General features: G+C 38.6%; 1 protein-coding gene across 7 annotated transcripts in view; it reads left to right on the top strand.

The window, feature by feature from the left end:
• The first annotated feature begins 271 nt into the window (after positions 1-271).
• The window catches only part of RWDD1 (RWD domain containing 1), a 29,882-nt gene continuing 14,079 nt past the window's right edge, over positions 272-16,074 (top strand). The window contains exons 1-5 of one of the 7 annotated variants that reach the window (XM_082732215.1): positions 1,051-1,188; positions 2,580-2,707; positions 8,004-8,103; positions 8,991-9,056; positions 15,165-15,295. In XM_082732215.1, coding sequence (XP_082588341.1) covers positions 2,672-2,707; positions 8,004-8,103; positions 8,991-9,056; positions 15,165-15,295 — 333 coding nt within the window. In that variant the 5' untranslated portion in view covers positions 1,051-1,188; positions 2,580-2,671. Of the gene's footprint in view, positions 1,189-2,579; positions 2,708-3,793; positions 3,908-7,786; positions 7,880-8,003; positions 8,107-8,990; positions 9,057-15,164; positions 15,296-16,074 lie in introns of those variants that run through there. The other 6 variants (XM_082732219.1, XM_082732216.1, XM_082732217.1 and 3 more) reach the window with 6 other exon arrangements.

Below are 16,074 nucleotides of genomic sequence, written 5' to 3'. Positions count from 1 at the left end.
TTTACTTGATTCTCACCACTGGCAGTAGAGTTCCCAACTTTTCACCTCAAAGTCTAAAAGAATGCCCCAAACCAACTCTTAAAGACACAGAATCAGTACCAAAGTGTACCTGAATACGTTTGTTTTAACGTATTCCTCTGCTCTAAGTAATACTTCCCAATAGAAGATCAAGATGATTTCTGGTCCATAGTACATTACCATTTTAACAAGAGAAAACTTAAGAGACTTTATCATTGGGGAACTTACTTAAAAATTGTTACCCCCACTACACAAGTGAAATCAGTTTAATACAGAAGACGAAGGAAATTACAAAGAATGTTATCATCTTTTAATATGCTGGGAGTATTATATTTCCCCATGTTCCCTTTTGACTTAACACATCCATGTTCCTTTACTGTAAACATAAAATAGAAATAGTTCAGTCTTCTCTTTAAAAATACCGTGCTCATTTAGCACGAGCAGAATTTCTGCTTCTCTGCCCACTGGAGCCTACCCTGGTCGGCTTTTCAAACAACTCCCTTGGGATGCCAAGGAACTGGGAGACTCGACAAGCGTACAAACCACCCGGACGCCACCATAAGCCGAGTTATGCGGTGCACCGATCCCCCTCGCCTCGGCCACCGGGTCGCAAACCGGAAACCGGAAGCGGCCGAGTTCGCGGACGCACCGCGCGTACCTCCCGCAGCCACCTTGTCCCGCCTCGGTGCGCGTGGCCGGCGTTAAGTCTAGACCCATCGAACGATGGTGTCGCGCTGAGTGGCTTCTCAGGCTCAGGCCTTGAAAAGCCCAGGAATCGGCCCCAGGTGTCCGTCGCGAATGCCCGGCCGGGTACCATTTCCATATTAGCAAATCCCAAGCGTCGGTGCGCCCGGCAGCTTCGCAGTGCTCCGCTGGCCAGGCCTAACGAGTCGAACGCGGAACTAGAGAGCAGGCTAGGCCCGTACGGGGCTGTTGCTCAGCAGGCCCGGCCTGGCTTTGGGCCCCGGGCCTCCCAGCCGGGGACTTTGCGCCTGCGCCCGTCCGGCTGCTGCCGGCTCTCCTGGTGCGGCCGCGGTCCCAGCAGCAGCGCGCCGCCTGGGTGGCTGGGCGGTCCATGGGCAGCAGCGAGGGCCACGATGACAGATTACGGCGAGGAGCAGCGCAATGAGCTGGAGGCTCTAGAGTCCATCTATCCCGACTCCTTCACAGGTGACTTCCGCGACTGCGGGCCTGGAGCGGCCCCGGGGTGGAGTGGGATGGGCCGGAGCCCTCGGCCTCCCGGGCGAGGGTGGAGAAAGGGACAGCGAGGCCGCGTGGCCACCTCGCCCGCTACTCTCTCTTCACCCTCTTTTCCCGAAGTGTTCAGGCACTTAGGAGTAACTCCACAGCTTTTTCCCGTTCTCGGTTTATTCCCTGAGATCTGAAAGTCCGGGAGAGACTGGCGAGGTTCCTGGAGAGTGTTAGGCCTGGAATGGAATTGGGTGCACGTTGGTTTCTGTGGAACTTAACAGCGACACGAGGTTTAATGAAAAAACACGAAAACAGATAACTCCAAGTGGGAGTAGTTTTTCTAGAGCTGCAGAGGTGTCGATTTTCACTTTTACTTGGGTAGAAGCTGTTTTCATATGTTGGTGTTTTAAAGTTTATGGGGGTTCAGAGTGCTGTTCTCAGAGTTACCCAGAAGAAGCAGTTTTGAGAATCCCTGGGATTTGTCTTTTTTTTTTTTTTTTAAGATTTTTATTTATTTGACAGACAGAGATCACAGGTAGGCAGAGAGGCAGGCAGAGAGAGAGAGAGGAGGAAGCAGGCTCCCTGCAGAGCAGAGAGCCCGATGTGGGGCTCGATCCCAGGACCCTGGGATCACGACCTGAGCCGAAGGCAGAGGCTTTAACCCACTGAGCCACCCAGGCGCCCCCCCCCCTTTTTTTTTAATATTCTGTGAATGCCCAGTGAATGATGTGGCACAAATTTCAGCTCCACCGCAGATTCACGTTTGTTGGGGGGGGGGGGGGGGATATTGGCCTGGACGCGTCTTGCTACAAGCCAGGTAATGGAGGCGCAGGAAGAGGGTAAGTGGCTTGCTTTGGGTCTGACCAGCAGTTAGCGGCGGAACTGGTACTAAGAGTTAGGTCTGGACCCCCCTCCTCTTCCTTCACTTTGCAGACCTGTGGAACTTGGGATCTAGCTCCAGCTGGGATGAAGGGGAGCAGAAGATTACTGGATAAGTTGGGCTACTGTAAAATATTATTGAGAAACTCATTCGGTATGTTTTAAGGGAAGAGAATTTTCTGTATTAAGCCGTGCTTCAGATGGTTTTGAAAGTGCCGCAAGGTAACGCTATCAATACGGCTTTTCTCGCATGACACTCAGTGTTTGAGGAGTGATCCAGTAAAGCCAGTGTAAGTGAGTAGAACCTAGGTTTGTGGGATTTACAGCTCCTGTCCCTTCCTTTGTTGTCCATCACTGATTGTCAGAATTCAGAATGTAAGGTATGTTCAACTCCGATCCCTCTCCCTTTCCTTGTTTAGCTTAGTTTTCTTAGCTCCACCTTTTGACCACTGCTTGCAATGGTAGCAAATTTTGTTCTGCTTTGCCAACAGGCAGATGTCTCTCAGCTACCCCTGTATAGCTCCAGTCCTGTTCATGTTCTCTCTCACCAACAGTACAGCTGTGCTGTGAGGATGTTAAGGGGATGAGTGAAGAGGGGTTTGAGAGTGTCATTAACTGGGTGAGTGTGGATGGAGTCTGGCTCCCTTCTCTATCCTTTCTTATATATCAATGTCTAAATAAAAGAGAATATAGGGTCAGTTGCTGGATATATTCTTAATCGTGACGTTTGGTTATTTCTAGCACATTGGAAATGTAATTGGCACTGTGTAGGTAGAGTTAAAGCATAAGGTGTGCTAGTCTTTTCTATGGACATAAGGTATCCCTCATTAAATACTGTGCCTATAAGCATTTTAAAAAGTGATACATTTTAAATCCTAAACCAATCTTATGGTTCTTTCAAATTACACTAAGCTCTGATATAGTTCAGTATGTGAAATTCTTGTAAGATGCAAAAGTGCTTGAGGATTCTGAGCTAGGGCAACAAAAGACAATTTATGAATCTTTGATGCATTCAAGTATTCTGCATTATCAGCTGAGCCCATCTGTCTCTAATTCCTACCAGTATTCCTAAAACTTTACAATAAATAAATTAAAATAAGATGTCTTGATTTATAGTTCTTTAGGAACTTTGCCTTACTCGTGATCATGTTGTTTATGAAACCTCTCAGGGAAAAGGCAGAGGAGTTTGGAATAAAACTCTTCCATGTTAGATCTTTTGGAATCATGAGGATTTGTAAGGTTTACTGTTTACAGCCTTCTTTTGTGTTGATGATTTCATACTTTCCTATTTTTGTACCAGATTTAAGAAGAGAGCTTGCTTGTGTCAGTTTGTCAAGGAACACTGATTGACAGTTTTCTAATTTCATTTTGAATCACATTTAATATTAGATGTGGTAAATGCTCAATGCTCTTGATGAAGGAAGTATATATATGTGTATATATATGTGTGTGTGTGTGTGTGTGTGTATTTTTTTAATAGAGAACTTGGTGCTTGACAGAGAAACCTTTGTTAAGCACATCATGATCCTTTTGTGGATGCTCTAAGAGGCACAATTCAGCTAGCCCATAGTTCTAGCCACATAGACCTAGCCTAACCTCAGAATTGATTGCTTGACTATTTGCAAAGAACTTTTGGTCCACTGTTGAATTTGTTGTGAATTATAACAAATCATAATACAGTTTCTTCTTTTTGCCTGTTCTGTAGCTTGATTGCACATTGATCCAATCCTTCTAACAACTAGTCTTCCAAAATATAAATGGACTCTCCTGATACCACATTCTCCTTCAGTAGTGCTTCACTTGACAAGGCCCTGCTAAGGTAGTAGAATTTGGTTATTTCCATTTCTGTATCAAAATCTCTGACTATGGGGAGTTTTGTTGAAACACATTGGTTGGCTTTGAGCTAACCAAAAGTCAAGTTCCCTTAATTCTATTTGGTCTTACAAAGAGGGGTACGTAATTCTGTACTTACTTGTGTCAGTACCTCTAAGTAGCATCCATGAGCATTTAACAGTTAGAACTGCATCCTAGAGATGGGGCAGAAGTCATCTTTTAAAAGCAGTTTTTCTGAGACACTCCTTAAGAACCACAGGGACTTATTTTAATCTGGGCTGTCTAGTTCTTTGTGAAAACCTTGATGTCATTCGTGTGTGTCCCTTTAGCATACCTTTGAGCTATTACCTCCATTATGTTTGTCCTTAATTCTGTCCAGTTTGCCATCATCTGCCCTTCTATCGCTTAAGAGTTCCCCTGCTTGCTCACTGGTTCCTTCCACTATGCCCAGCAGCTTTATTCTTCTTCTCAAAAATATTTTGATTCACTTACAGTGGTGGAAATCCGACATCTTTAGTGAAGGCTAATTTTATCCCAACTCACAGTAATGCATTAGAATGGGATTATTCCTTTATCAAAGTGCTGATGAAACATTCATCTTTGCAAGTCCAGTTAAATAACTTCCCCATTCCTATGTTAGCTTCCTCCAAGTTTTGGAATATTCTTTATCTTTTCGTTTCCCCTTTCCTTTTCTTTTTCCTTTCCTTTCCTTTCCCTTTCCCCTTTCCTCTTTCCCCTTTCCTTCCTTTCCTTTCCTTGGATTAGGTTCAGCTGTGACAGAAAGCCCCCAAAAGCAGTGGTTTTAAAAAGGTAAAAGTTTAGGGGCTCCTGGGTGGCTCAGTTGGTTAAGCATCTGACTTTTGATGCTGGCTCAGGTCATGATCTCAGGGTCATGGGATCTAGCCCTGCATTGGGCTCCACACTTAGCTCGGAGTCAGCTTGAAATTCTTTCTCCCTCTGCTCTCTGTACCCACCTTCCACCCCCCGACCCCAGTCCTCTGCTTATGCTCTCTCTCTAAATAAATAAAAGTAAATTTAAAATGGTAAACTTTATTTGTTTTGCAAATAAAAGATAGTTATGTAGTTCTAGTCCAAAAATTCCTTAGGTACCCAGGCTGCATCTTAGTTCCTTGCCATTCCTAAGATGTAGTCTCTATCTCATGGTGAAGATGGCAGTATTTCTTTCCAGAAGTAGGAATGGGGTGGGGGGGTGGAGAAGCCAAAGACAGCAGTTTCTTAAGTAAATTTCCTGGAAACTGTCAAAGAACTTATTTGCTTCCATCTCCATAGCTGGAACTTAGTCATTTGGTGAGACCTAACTGGAAGGGAGGCTGGGAAATATAGTCTTTATTCTGGGTGGTTAATATGCTCAGTTAAAAGTGGTATCACTAGAAGATGGGGTGAGTAGATAAGATAGTAGGGGATATAAGTAGTGTTTTCCAGTATCCTTTTTTGTTGTTGTTTCTGGCTCACATTTTTTTTTCTCTCTAATGGCAGCTTGGTGTAGTGGGTATGAGCTCTGTGTCTTTGGGCAACTCTTACAACCTCTCCAATCTTTAGTTTCCATATGTGTTTAATGGGGAGCAATACAAAGTATGCAAATACTTTTTAACTATTAAATATAAGATACTCTTTCCTAGAAATTTACCATCTTAGTTGCTGATTCTTCTAATAATACGGCTTCATAATTCCTTGTCTTTATTGGTGATTTCCATTTCCTTCAATTGCATGAGGGCATGCAATCTTTAAGGTCATCTTTAGAATTTTGCCCTCTGAAAGTCCTCTTTCTTTCCTTAAACTTTTTGCCCCACAGTTCTTCATTCTAGTTATTTTGCTGAACATGCCTCTCATCGTGACTTTTCATGGATTAAGTCTATCAGCTTCTTGTCTGTCTTGCCTCCCTATTCTTTATGTTTCTGAAGGTCAGGCAATTCAGTGATGTTCTTGCTAGCATCCCATGTCCTCATTTACCAGAGACATCAGATACATAATTTACAACATAATGTGATGATTCTTTCATGGAGGATACAGCCAGAGCACAGGAAAAGGGGAGGGTCTTGGTTGTTTTGGAGAACTGAGGGGTGATGAGGAACTAACAAGTGGGTGAGACCAGGGGAAGGGACATAGCATGTGGAAAAGCAGGACTCTGCAAAAGCAAAATGTATTTAAAGGGAAAATGGCTTGATATGCCTAGGACATAAAATGAGTACTGAGAGTCATGAAAAATGAAGCCTGACAAGTGAGCAGGGACCAGATTGCAGAGGGCCTTGTTAGGGATTTAGATCTGATCTTGTAGGCCAGTGGTTCATCGCCAATTTCCCCCTGACAGAGCTACACAGACCCATATAGTACACATTGTAAACGGTGCCATACCATAACTGGATCTCAATAGTTGGGATGTCTTCACAAATAAAATAGGCTTCTCTTGAGTTTGTTTTGACCTCTCATGGCTGCTGGTTTTGTTTTTCTCTCTGGCAGTTTTTTCTGCTCATGCTTTTTTCTCCCAAATTTAGGATTCCTTACAAAGTCGCTGTTGGCCCTATTTCTCTATTTTTTCCTCTGGTGATCTCATTTGGTCTAATAGCTTTAGCTCCATTTGCCCATTTCTTACTGCATATTGCATACTCGATATCTCCAACTGAAATTTCCTGTGTCATTTAAGTATATCATGTCTGATTTTTCTTTTGTATTTTTTGCTTTTTGTTAGTGGTGCTACCATCCTCTGCCTGCAAATTTGGAACGAAGAGTCCTTCCTGTTCCCTGCGATTCCCATGGCTGCTAACCTAGTTCAGAACCTCATTAACGTTACTGGGATGATCTTAATAGCTATCTAGTTTCATCCTGCCTCTGGTCTTGTTTCTTTCCTTCCAATTTATGCCCTGTTGCTACACTTATCTTCCTATGTTTAGAAATACAATTCTGCCCATACTGCTTCTGCTAGAAAAAATATCATTGTCTACAACTAAACTTTCAGCAGTATTTTTTCAAGTAGCTTTCTTTACTCACATATACATCCACCAAACGGAATAATTTCTTCTTCCATATATATTCCTTAAACCATTATGCCCTTGCTGCCATGTTTCTGTTGCTTATATTTCTTTTCTCCATCTTTACAATATGCCTTAATTCACAGTCTAGCTCAAGTGACTTTGCCGGAATTTCTCAGCAGGAAAAAACATTCTCTTTTTACATGAAACTCAATATAGTTTATTCACTTCTTCCAATTACTAGCTGAATAACATTGAGCAGAGTATTTAAGAGCTCTTTTATCTCAGTTTCTACATCTGTGAAATTGGGGTAATACTATATTTAATTGGTTCTAAGACATTTCTATGTTTTAACATGTCTAAATAGGAATTTGTCTTATAATTGATTATAATTAAAGTTTAATTGGCAGATTTTTTTTCTTAGTACATAAAGTGGAGTGCATCTCCTACTTGATAGTATCTTAAATTTGGTATCATATGGCAACAATGTAATATCGTGGTCTTGGTGTAAGAATTAACGATCTTTGTGTAAATGCGTAGTACCACACGGGCCCAGAGTAGTGCTCAATAAATGTTAGCTGTTATTAGGTATAGATGACCCTTAAATTATGGCCTCATGGAGTCCTAAAAGTGGTAATCAGTTGGAATGTCATTGAGTTGAACCCTTATTTCTGTAGTTGCTATGTTTACATTTGATGACATATGAATGCTAAAGTTGGTCATGAAAAGAAGTAGGAATGAGATGCATCAAATATATTTTATACACATTAAAAAATTTTAAAAAGGGTCAATCATATTTTAAAAGCTTTATTTTAATTACCTTTCAGGGACTTTTTTTTAGCGTGGGCTGGACTATCCGAGGCCTATTAAAATATGAGTCCAGTGAGTCTTACCTTCTTGACAGATACTTTCATAGTAATCATAGATGTTCATCATGCTTCAAGTACTTTTAAACTTCAATTAAAACGAAGGTATATGTCTTGAAAATTTTATTGATAATGAATATTTATGAAAGCTTCAGAAGTTCTAAAGTAGGAAAAACTGAGTATTTTCCTTGGTGACTTCTTCAGAGATCTCCTTGCCCTTTCATTTCAGAAAGAGGTTGCTGAGCTGCTGCCAACCTTAACAGGGGCCAGTGCTTCCCAGGGCTGGAGTGAGGCACAGGCTTTTCTCAGGGGCTCAGCAGCAATCCCAGGTGGCCTGTATTTTTCTTGTTTACTCTTCTAATGGTTCTGAATATAAGTCTAATTTGTTTTTGTTTTTCTGCTTTCATTCCATTGTTTTAGCTCTACCATTTAGCTAGAATTTGTGGAATTTCTAGATACTGCCAGGCATGAGCTAGGAGCTCTTATAATTTTTATAGTATTCTTGTGGGGGAAGAGATATAAACATATATACTGTCAGGCATCAGGCTGTAAGATGGTATATATGCTTTCTTATTTATATAAGTGTTGATTTGCATGTCTTGACTTGCTTAACAAATTGTAAGCAATTTGATATTGGGATTCATAGCTAATTTTGTAATTCCATGAAAGATGGTAGAGACTTAATGATTGGGGGAAGAATAAAGTTTGGTTTTAGGGATGATGTGGGAGAAAGAGAAAGAAGATACAACTGTTAACAAGTTAATATTTACTGTTTGTCATGGAGATTCTGAATTATAGCTTAGAATATATAAGTTTACAAATTAGTGATAATACTGTCAGTGGATAGTTTCTGAGGAAACATCAAACTTTTTTGTCATTCTGTTTGGGAATTTTTTAGAATGTAATTTTCCATGTATAGATGGAAATTTTGAATTAAAAGGTAAATTACTTAATTAGTTTAATTGATTGGATAAAACTCCCAAGAGTCTACTATAGATATATATATTTTTTCCAAATGAAAGGTAACCCTTGATTTAAATAGAAAATTGATAAGTGTTTTATTATTTGAATGTGCAGTTCAGTCTGTGTTTGTGGAAATGGAAATACAGACTAGGGATCAGTTTCCAGGACTGTGTAGTGGTATTTTGGTAATAAGGAAAGCATTTGCCTTAAGCGACATGTTAATAACTTAAAACCTGTGTATATTTTTTTGCAGTATTATCAGAAAATCCACCCAGTTTCACCATTACTGTGACATCTGAGGCTGGAGAAAATGATGAAAGTAAGTCCAATCGAAAATACTTGTGGTTTTTCTAAGTTGCTCTCAGGAATGTTATTCGTGCAGCCATTATGTTGGCATTGAAGATGTGGAGGTGCTAATAAGTATGGTGCTGTTAGGAATCCAGCATGAATGTTGTGTATTTCCTAATTAGCATTTACTATGTAAACATGACTTACAGAGAAACAGGAAGTCACCGAGATATATTCTGACACAATGAATTTAGTTTTGAAAAGTGAAAAAGAAACATTAACAATATAGCAAATGGAGAAAAGTTAGATTACTCTGTAAAATGAGACTTTGAAGTATATTTCAGTGACTATGTTGTGGTATTCCATTGAGTGTTATTTTCCCATGGTTGTTTTTACTCTTTGGGCATTTAGATTGCTTATTGGACATTTGCTGTTATTTATAAATTAAACTGCATAAATGTCTTTCTTTATGATTTTCTCTCTCTTTAGGATGGATATTGTATTGTTGTTTAAATACATATATACATAAAACCAGGTAAAAGCCATTATTATACAACGATTGAACCAAGATAAATATACTGATGTAAATAAAACAGCTATAAAACCAATAATTTAAAATTAAATAGATTGATTTAAATGTGGCAGATGTTGGGGGAGGATCTGAAGTTCATTTCCACCATTCGTCTAGTTCAGTTAATTTTGGAATTTGATAAAATGTTACATAAGTTGGTGTTAACCCCAAGGATTTTTTTTTTTTAACGTTAAGCTAGTCAACTAAAATTCGCTATGAGCAATCAATAATGCAAATTTTAGTGGTATCACCTGATAACTCTAAATCTGTCTTGTACAATTGAAAAAGAGATTAGCACAGAGATATTACTAAAATCTGAATTAAAAAGGTGTTGGACACAGTCATTTTTACTTCTATATGTATTTATATATTTACGTAGGTTTTATACATAGAATCTCAAATACAACCAGAGTATCCTTTTATACTTTGAAATGTAAATAAATGTATAGAAGATACTTTAAAATACCTTTAAAAAATATTTTTATGATGCTTTAAATATCCCAAAATGGTAACAGTGATCTTTTCCTGGTGGTGGAATTATTAGTAATTTTGTTTTCCCCTTAATATATTTCCAAATTTTCTATAATGAATGTCTATTATATCAAACAGTAAAATCAGTAAATGTATTAAAGATTTCTTTTCCTAGCAATAAAATTAGAAGTGTGTTAATTAAAAAAGAAAGAATATGCCAGAAGATACTATGTATCCTTATTGGCCTGACAATCTTTTTTTTTTAATTTAAATTTTGCTTGGTTAACATACCATGTAATACTGGTTTTAGGAATAGAATTCAGTGGTTCATCACTTACTTACAACACCCAGTGCTCATCATAACAAGTGCCTTCTTTAATACCCGTCACACATTTATTTAACCCACCCCCCACTCACCTTCCTCCATCAATTCTCTGTTCTCTATAGTTAAAAGAGTCTCTTATGGCTTGTTTCCCTCTTCTTTTTTTCTTTTCCCCCTTCGCATATGTTCATCTGTTTTCTTTTTTAAATTCCATATATCAGTGAGTTCATATTTTTCTTTCTCTGACTTATTTCACTTAGTGTAATACACTATAGCTCTATCCACATCATTGTGAATGGCAAGATTTCATTTTTTTGATGGCTGAGTAATATTCCATTGTGTATATGTACCCCATCTTTTTTTTTTAAACAAATTTCCACAACTTTTTATTTATTTTTTTAAAAAATATTTTATTTATTTATTTGACAGACAGAGATCACACGTAGGCAGAGAGGCAGGCAGAGAGAGGGAGGAGGAAGCAGGCTCCCCGCTGAGCAGAGAGGCTCGATCCCAGGACCCTGGGATCATGACCTGAGCTGAAGGCAGAGGCTTAACCCAGAGCCAGGCTTAACCCTGAGCCACCCAGGCACCCCTATATACACCACATCTTAATCCATTCATCAGTTGATGGACACTTGGGCTCTCTCCAGAGTTTGGCTGTTGCTGTATAAACATCAGGATGCATGTACCCCTTCGAATCTGTATTTTTGTATCTTATGGATGAATACCTAGTAGTATAATTGCTGGATTGTAGGGTAGCTTTGTTTCTTACTTTAAAAATTTTTATTTATTTATTTTTAATAATATTTATTTTAGAAAGAGAGAGAGGGAGAGAGAGAGAGAGAGAGTGTGTGTGTGTATTGGGGGGAGGGGACGGCAGAGGGAGAGGAGAGAAAATTCCAAGCAGGCTCCACACTGAGTGCAGAGCCTGATGTAGGGCTGTCGTATAACCCGTAAGATCTTAACCTGAGCCCAAACCAAGAGGATGCTCAACTAACTGAGCCACGTAGGCACCCCTAATTTTGAACTTTTTGAGAAACCTCCAAATTGTTCTCCAGAATGGCTGAACCAGTTTGCATTCCTACCAACGGTGCAAGAATGTTCCCCTTTCTCTGCATCCTCACCAACATCTTTTGTTCCTTTTGTTGTTAATTTTAGCCATTCTGATAGGTGTGACATGGTATCTTATTGTGGTTTTGATGTGTATGTATTTCCCTGATGATGAGTGATGTTGAGCATCTTTCCATGTGTCTGCTAGCCATCTGTATGTCATCTTTAGAAAAGTGTCTGTTCATGTCTAATGCCCATTTCTTTCTTTCTTTCTTTCTTTCTTTTTTTTAAAGATTTTATTTATTTATTTGACAGAGATCACAAGTAGACAGAGAGGAAGGGAAGCAGGCTCCCTGCTGAGCAGAGAGCCTGACACAGGGCTCGATCCCAGGATGCTGGGATCATGACCTGAGCCGAAGGTAGAGGCTTTAACACATTGAGCCACCCAGGTGCCCCTCTAATGCCCCTTTCTTAACTGGATTATTTGTTTTTTCAGTGTTAAGTTTGATAATTTCTTTATAGATTTTGAATACTAACCCTTTATCAGATAATGTCATTTGCAAATATCTTCTCCCATTCCATAGGCTGCCTTTTAGTTGTTGATTGTTTCCTTCACTGTGCAGAAGATTTTTATCTTAATGAAGTAGTTCATTTTTTGCTTTTGTTTCCCTTGCTTCTAGAGACATGTCTAGTAAGAAGTTGCTATGGCTGAGGTTGAAGAGGTTGCTTCCTATGTTCTTCTCTAGGATTTTGATGGTTTCCGGTCTCATATTTAGGTCTTTCATCCATTTTGAATTTATTTTTCTGTATGGTGTAAGAAAGTGGTCTTTTCTTCTGCATGCTGTCCAGTTTCATTCTTCTGCATGTTGCTGTCCAGTTTTCCCAGCACCATTTGTTGAAGAGATTGTCTTATTTTCCATTGGATATTCTTTCCTGCTTTGTCAAAGATTAGTTGACCATATAGTTCTTGTCCATTTCTGGGTTTTCTGTTCTGTTCCTTTGATCATTGTGTCTGTTTTTGTGCCAGTGCCATACTATCTTGATGACTACAGCTTTGTAATAGAGCTTACAGTTCAGAATTGTGATGCCTCCAGTTTTGTTTTTCTTTTTCAAGATTGTTTTGGCTATTTGGGGTCTTTTGTGGTTCCATACAGATTTTAGGACTATTTGGTCTAGCTCTGTGAAAAATGCTGGTGGTATTGTATTTTGATAGGGATTGTACTTAATGTATAGATTGCTTCGGGTAGTATAGACATTTGAACAGTGTTTGTTCTTGCAGTCCAGGAGCTTGGAATATTTTTCTATTTCTTTGTGCCCTTCCTAATGCCCTTTTCAATTTCTTTCAAAACTGTTCTCCAGTTTTCGAAGTATGTATCTTTTACATCTTTAGTTAGGTTTATTCCTAGGTAGCTTGTCATTTTTGGTGCAGTTGCAAATGGGATTGATTCCTTGATTTCTTTTTCTGCTGTTTCATTATTAGTGCCTAGAAATGCAACAGATTTCTGCATATTGATTTTATATCCTGCAACTTTGCTGAATTCCTGTATTAGTTCTAGCAATTTTTTGGTGGAGTCTTTCAGGTTTTCTACATAGAGTGTCATGTTGTCTGCAAATAGTGAAAGTTTAACTTCTTCCTTGCTAATTTGGATGCCTTTTGTTCCTTTTTGTTGTATAATTGTTGAGGCTAAGACTTCCAGTACTATGTTAAATAGTAATGGTGAGCATGGACATCCTTGTCTTTTTCCTGACCATAAAGGAAAGGCTCTCCAGTTTTTCCCCATTGAGGGTGATATTAGCTTTGGGTCTTTTTGTATATGGCCTTTATGATATTGAGATATGTTTCCTCTATCTGTAGTTTGTTGAAGGTCTTTATAAAAAATGGATGCTGCATTTTGTCAAATACTTTATCTGCAACTATTGAGAGGATCATATGGTTCTTTTCCTTTCTTTTATTAATGTGGTGTGTCACATGCATTGATTTACAAATATTGAACCATCCTTGCAGTCCATGAATAAACCCCACTTGATTATGGTGAATGATTCCTTTAATGTACTGTTGGATTCGATTTGCTAGTATTTTGTTGAGAATTTTTACATCTGTGTTCATCCTCTGATGGCATGTTTCTCCTTTTTAGTGGGGTCTTTGGTTTTGGATTCAAGGTGGCTTTGGAGAATGAGTTGGGAAGTTTTCCTTCCATTTTTATTTTTGGAATAGTTTGAGGAAAATAGGTTTTAACTCTCCTTTAAATGTCTGGTAGAATTCCCCTGAGAGCCATCTAGCCCTGGAATTCCATTTTGGGGGAGATTTTTGATTATTGATTTAATTTCTTTGCTGGTTATGGTTCTATTCAAATTTTCTATTTCTTCCTGTTTCAGTTTTGGTAGTTTGTAGGTTTCTAGGAATTTATTCATTTGCTTCCCGGTTGCCCAATTTGTTATATAATTTTCCATAGTATTCTCTTATAATTGTATTTCTGTGATGATGATTTTGATCTCTCTTTCATTCATGATTTTATCTTTTTGGGTTAACAGTCTTTCTTTTTTTCTTTCTTTCTCTTTTTTTTTTTATTAAAGATTTTATTTATTTATTTGACAGAGATCACAAGTAGGCAAAGAGGCAGGCGGAGCGGGGTGAAGCAGGCTCCCCGCTGAGCAGAGAGCCCGATATGGGGCCCAATCCCAGGACCCTGAGATCATGACTGGAGCCAAAGGCAGAGGCTTTAACCCACTGAGCCACCCAGGTGCCCCCAGTCTTTCTCATATCCATTGACTCATAAAATTTCTTACTGATATCATACACAAAAATTAAAATATCAAACTCACACATTTTAAGGTTCTTTTTTCCTCTTATGGGGAGGAATCTAGATTTGAGTTAAAATTGTCAAGATCAGGAGTTTTTAATAATTAAAATGTGAGTTTTTATAAGAAAGGTGAAGTTTAGACAAAGGATCATTGTGATTAATAAATTTTATTTATTTATGTATTTGTGAATATTAATTTTTAATAGAAAATGTTTAGCACTGCTGCTTAGTTGCAAATTTCCTGGTGGAACTGAGTTCACCAGGTTGGTCTGTAGGGAGATACCTTGCATTGATCTGCCTATAAGGATCTCATTCCTATACAAATGTCAGATGTATGCATTGATATGGCTAAAAGAGTGAGTGAGAATGTATAATGAGTCAAGCAAAAAGTTTCTCAGACAATCTCCCAAAGCCTGTCATCTAGCAACCCCTTAGCAGTCCCTTGCTGGCACTGTGCATATAGATATACAGACTTCAGGGCTGACGCAGATCTTCCTCACTGGGAGCTGGCTCTGGTAGAGGCCTGAAAATAAGCCTAAGGTAGTATTTTTTTTTCCCTATATATTATATTCTGTGCCTTTTGTTCATCTTAAGGAGGGTCTTAAAAAGAGTGGCTTTTATCCATCCTCTTTCTCAGACATGCAGTGTGGTAAAATACTCATAAGTAATAAATGTATTTCATGTGTTAGAGGTGATTTTTGGTATTCCCATGATTTGTTTTCACTTATATTTGTGGTATGTGTTATCTATCTTAGTGATTATCTGTCTGATCTCATAGTAACCTTGTTTTTCTTTGCAGGAAAATTTCTTGTGCTACTTTTCATTGACACATTGTAAATTAATTACTGATTCAACAAAAATGTTGACCTCTCTACACTTTACATGTTAAAATACTCATATCAAATTCTTATCTCATGTCTTTAGCTGTCCAGACTACTCTCAAGTTTACATACAGTGAAAAATACCCAGATGAAGCCCCTCTTTATGAAATATTCTCCCAGGAAAATCTAGAAGATAGTGATGTCTCAGAGATTTTAAAACTATTAGCATTACAGGTAAGGAAATACGTTTTGTAATGGCATTTTTATTGGCTTTAAATAGTATGCAATAATTTCAAGAGTCAGAAAATGCTAGTAAATATGTATAACCAGTACCTTGAACAAGGAGAATTCCTGATGTATCTCTCTCCCTTTCTCTCTCTCTCTCATGAGATCTGTATGTATGTATATGTATGTACAGATACAGGTATTCACAAAGCATATTTTTTTGTTTCCCATTGTACATTTAAAATTTGAGTAACTGACGTTCCTATATACTTCCTGGAACTCAGTCAGCCTCATGACTTTTAGTTAATAAAATGTCTGGTAAGTACTTTAAGTTTAAACATAGTTTTGATCTGGTTCTCAAAATGTCTAGCCCCATGTGCAGTTAAAAATTCTGACTTAAAAAATAAAAATATTCCGACTTTTAAGAAAATTAAAACTCCTAACCCTCTGACCTGTTGTAGGCTAGTTGCCTGCAATCTGGGAAGAGGCCTGGTGATTGTTTTGTTTTTCTTATTTTTCATCTCCTGAGGCTTACAAGAAGCAGCCACGGTTTATGATCCCTCTGAGAATGGGGGGTTGTGAAGAAAAAGTGGGTATTGGAAAACTCTTGGCTAGTTCTGTGGTAGGAAAAGTTCCCCATAGTTTGTGCTTAGCCAGAATTTAAAGCTCTGTCTTGCTTTGGTTGAGTGTTTTCCTGGCTTCTTCAGAGTGGGGAGTAGGGAGGCCGAGTAAAATCTTTATTCCACCATGTTATAAATAGAAGTCCTAGTTTTGCTTATTTGTTCTAA

The sequence above is a fragment of the Mustela nivalis genome, assembly GCF_964662115.1.
Source record: "Mustela nivalis genome assembly, chromosome: 5".
Lineage (NCBI taxonomy): Eukaryota > Metazoa > Chordata > Mammalia > Carnivora > Mustelidae > Mustela > Mustela nivalis.
Note: the sequence above shows the minus strand (reverse complement) of the source record. Positions and strands in the feature narration are given on the sequence as shown.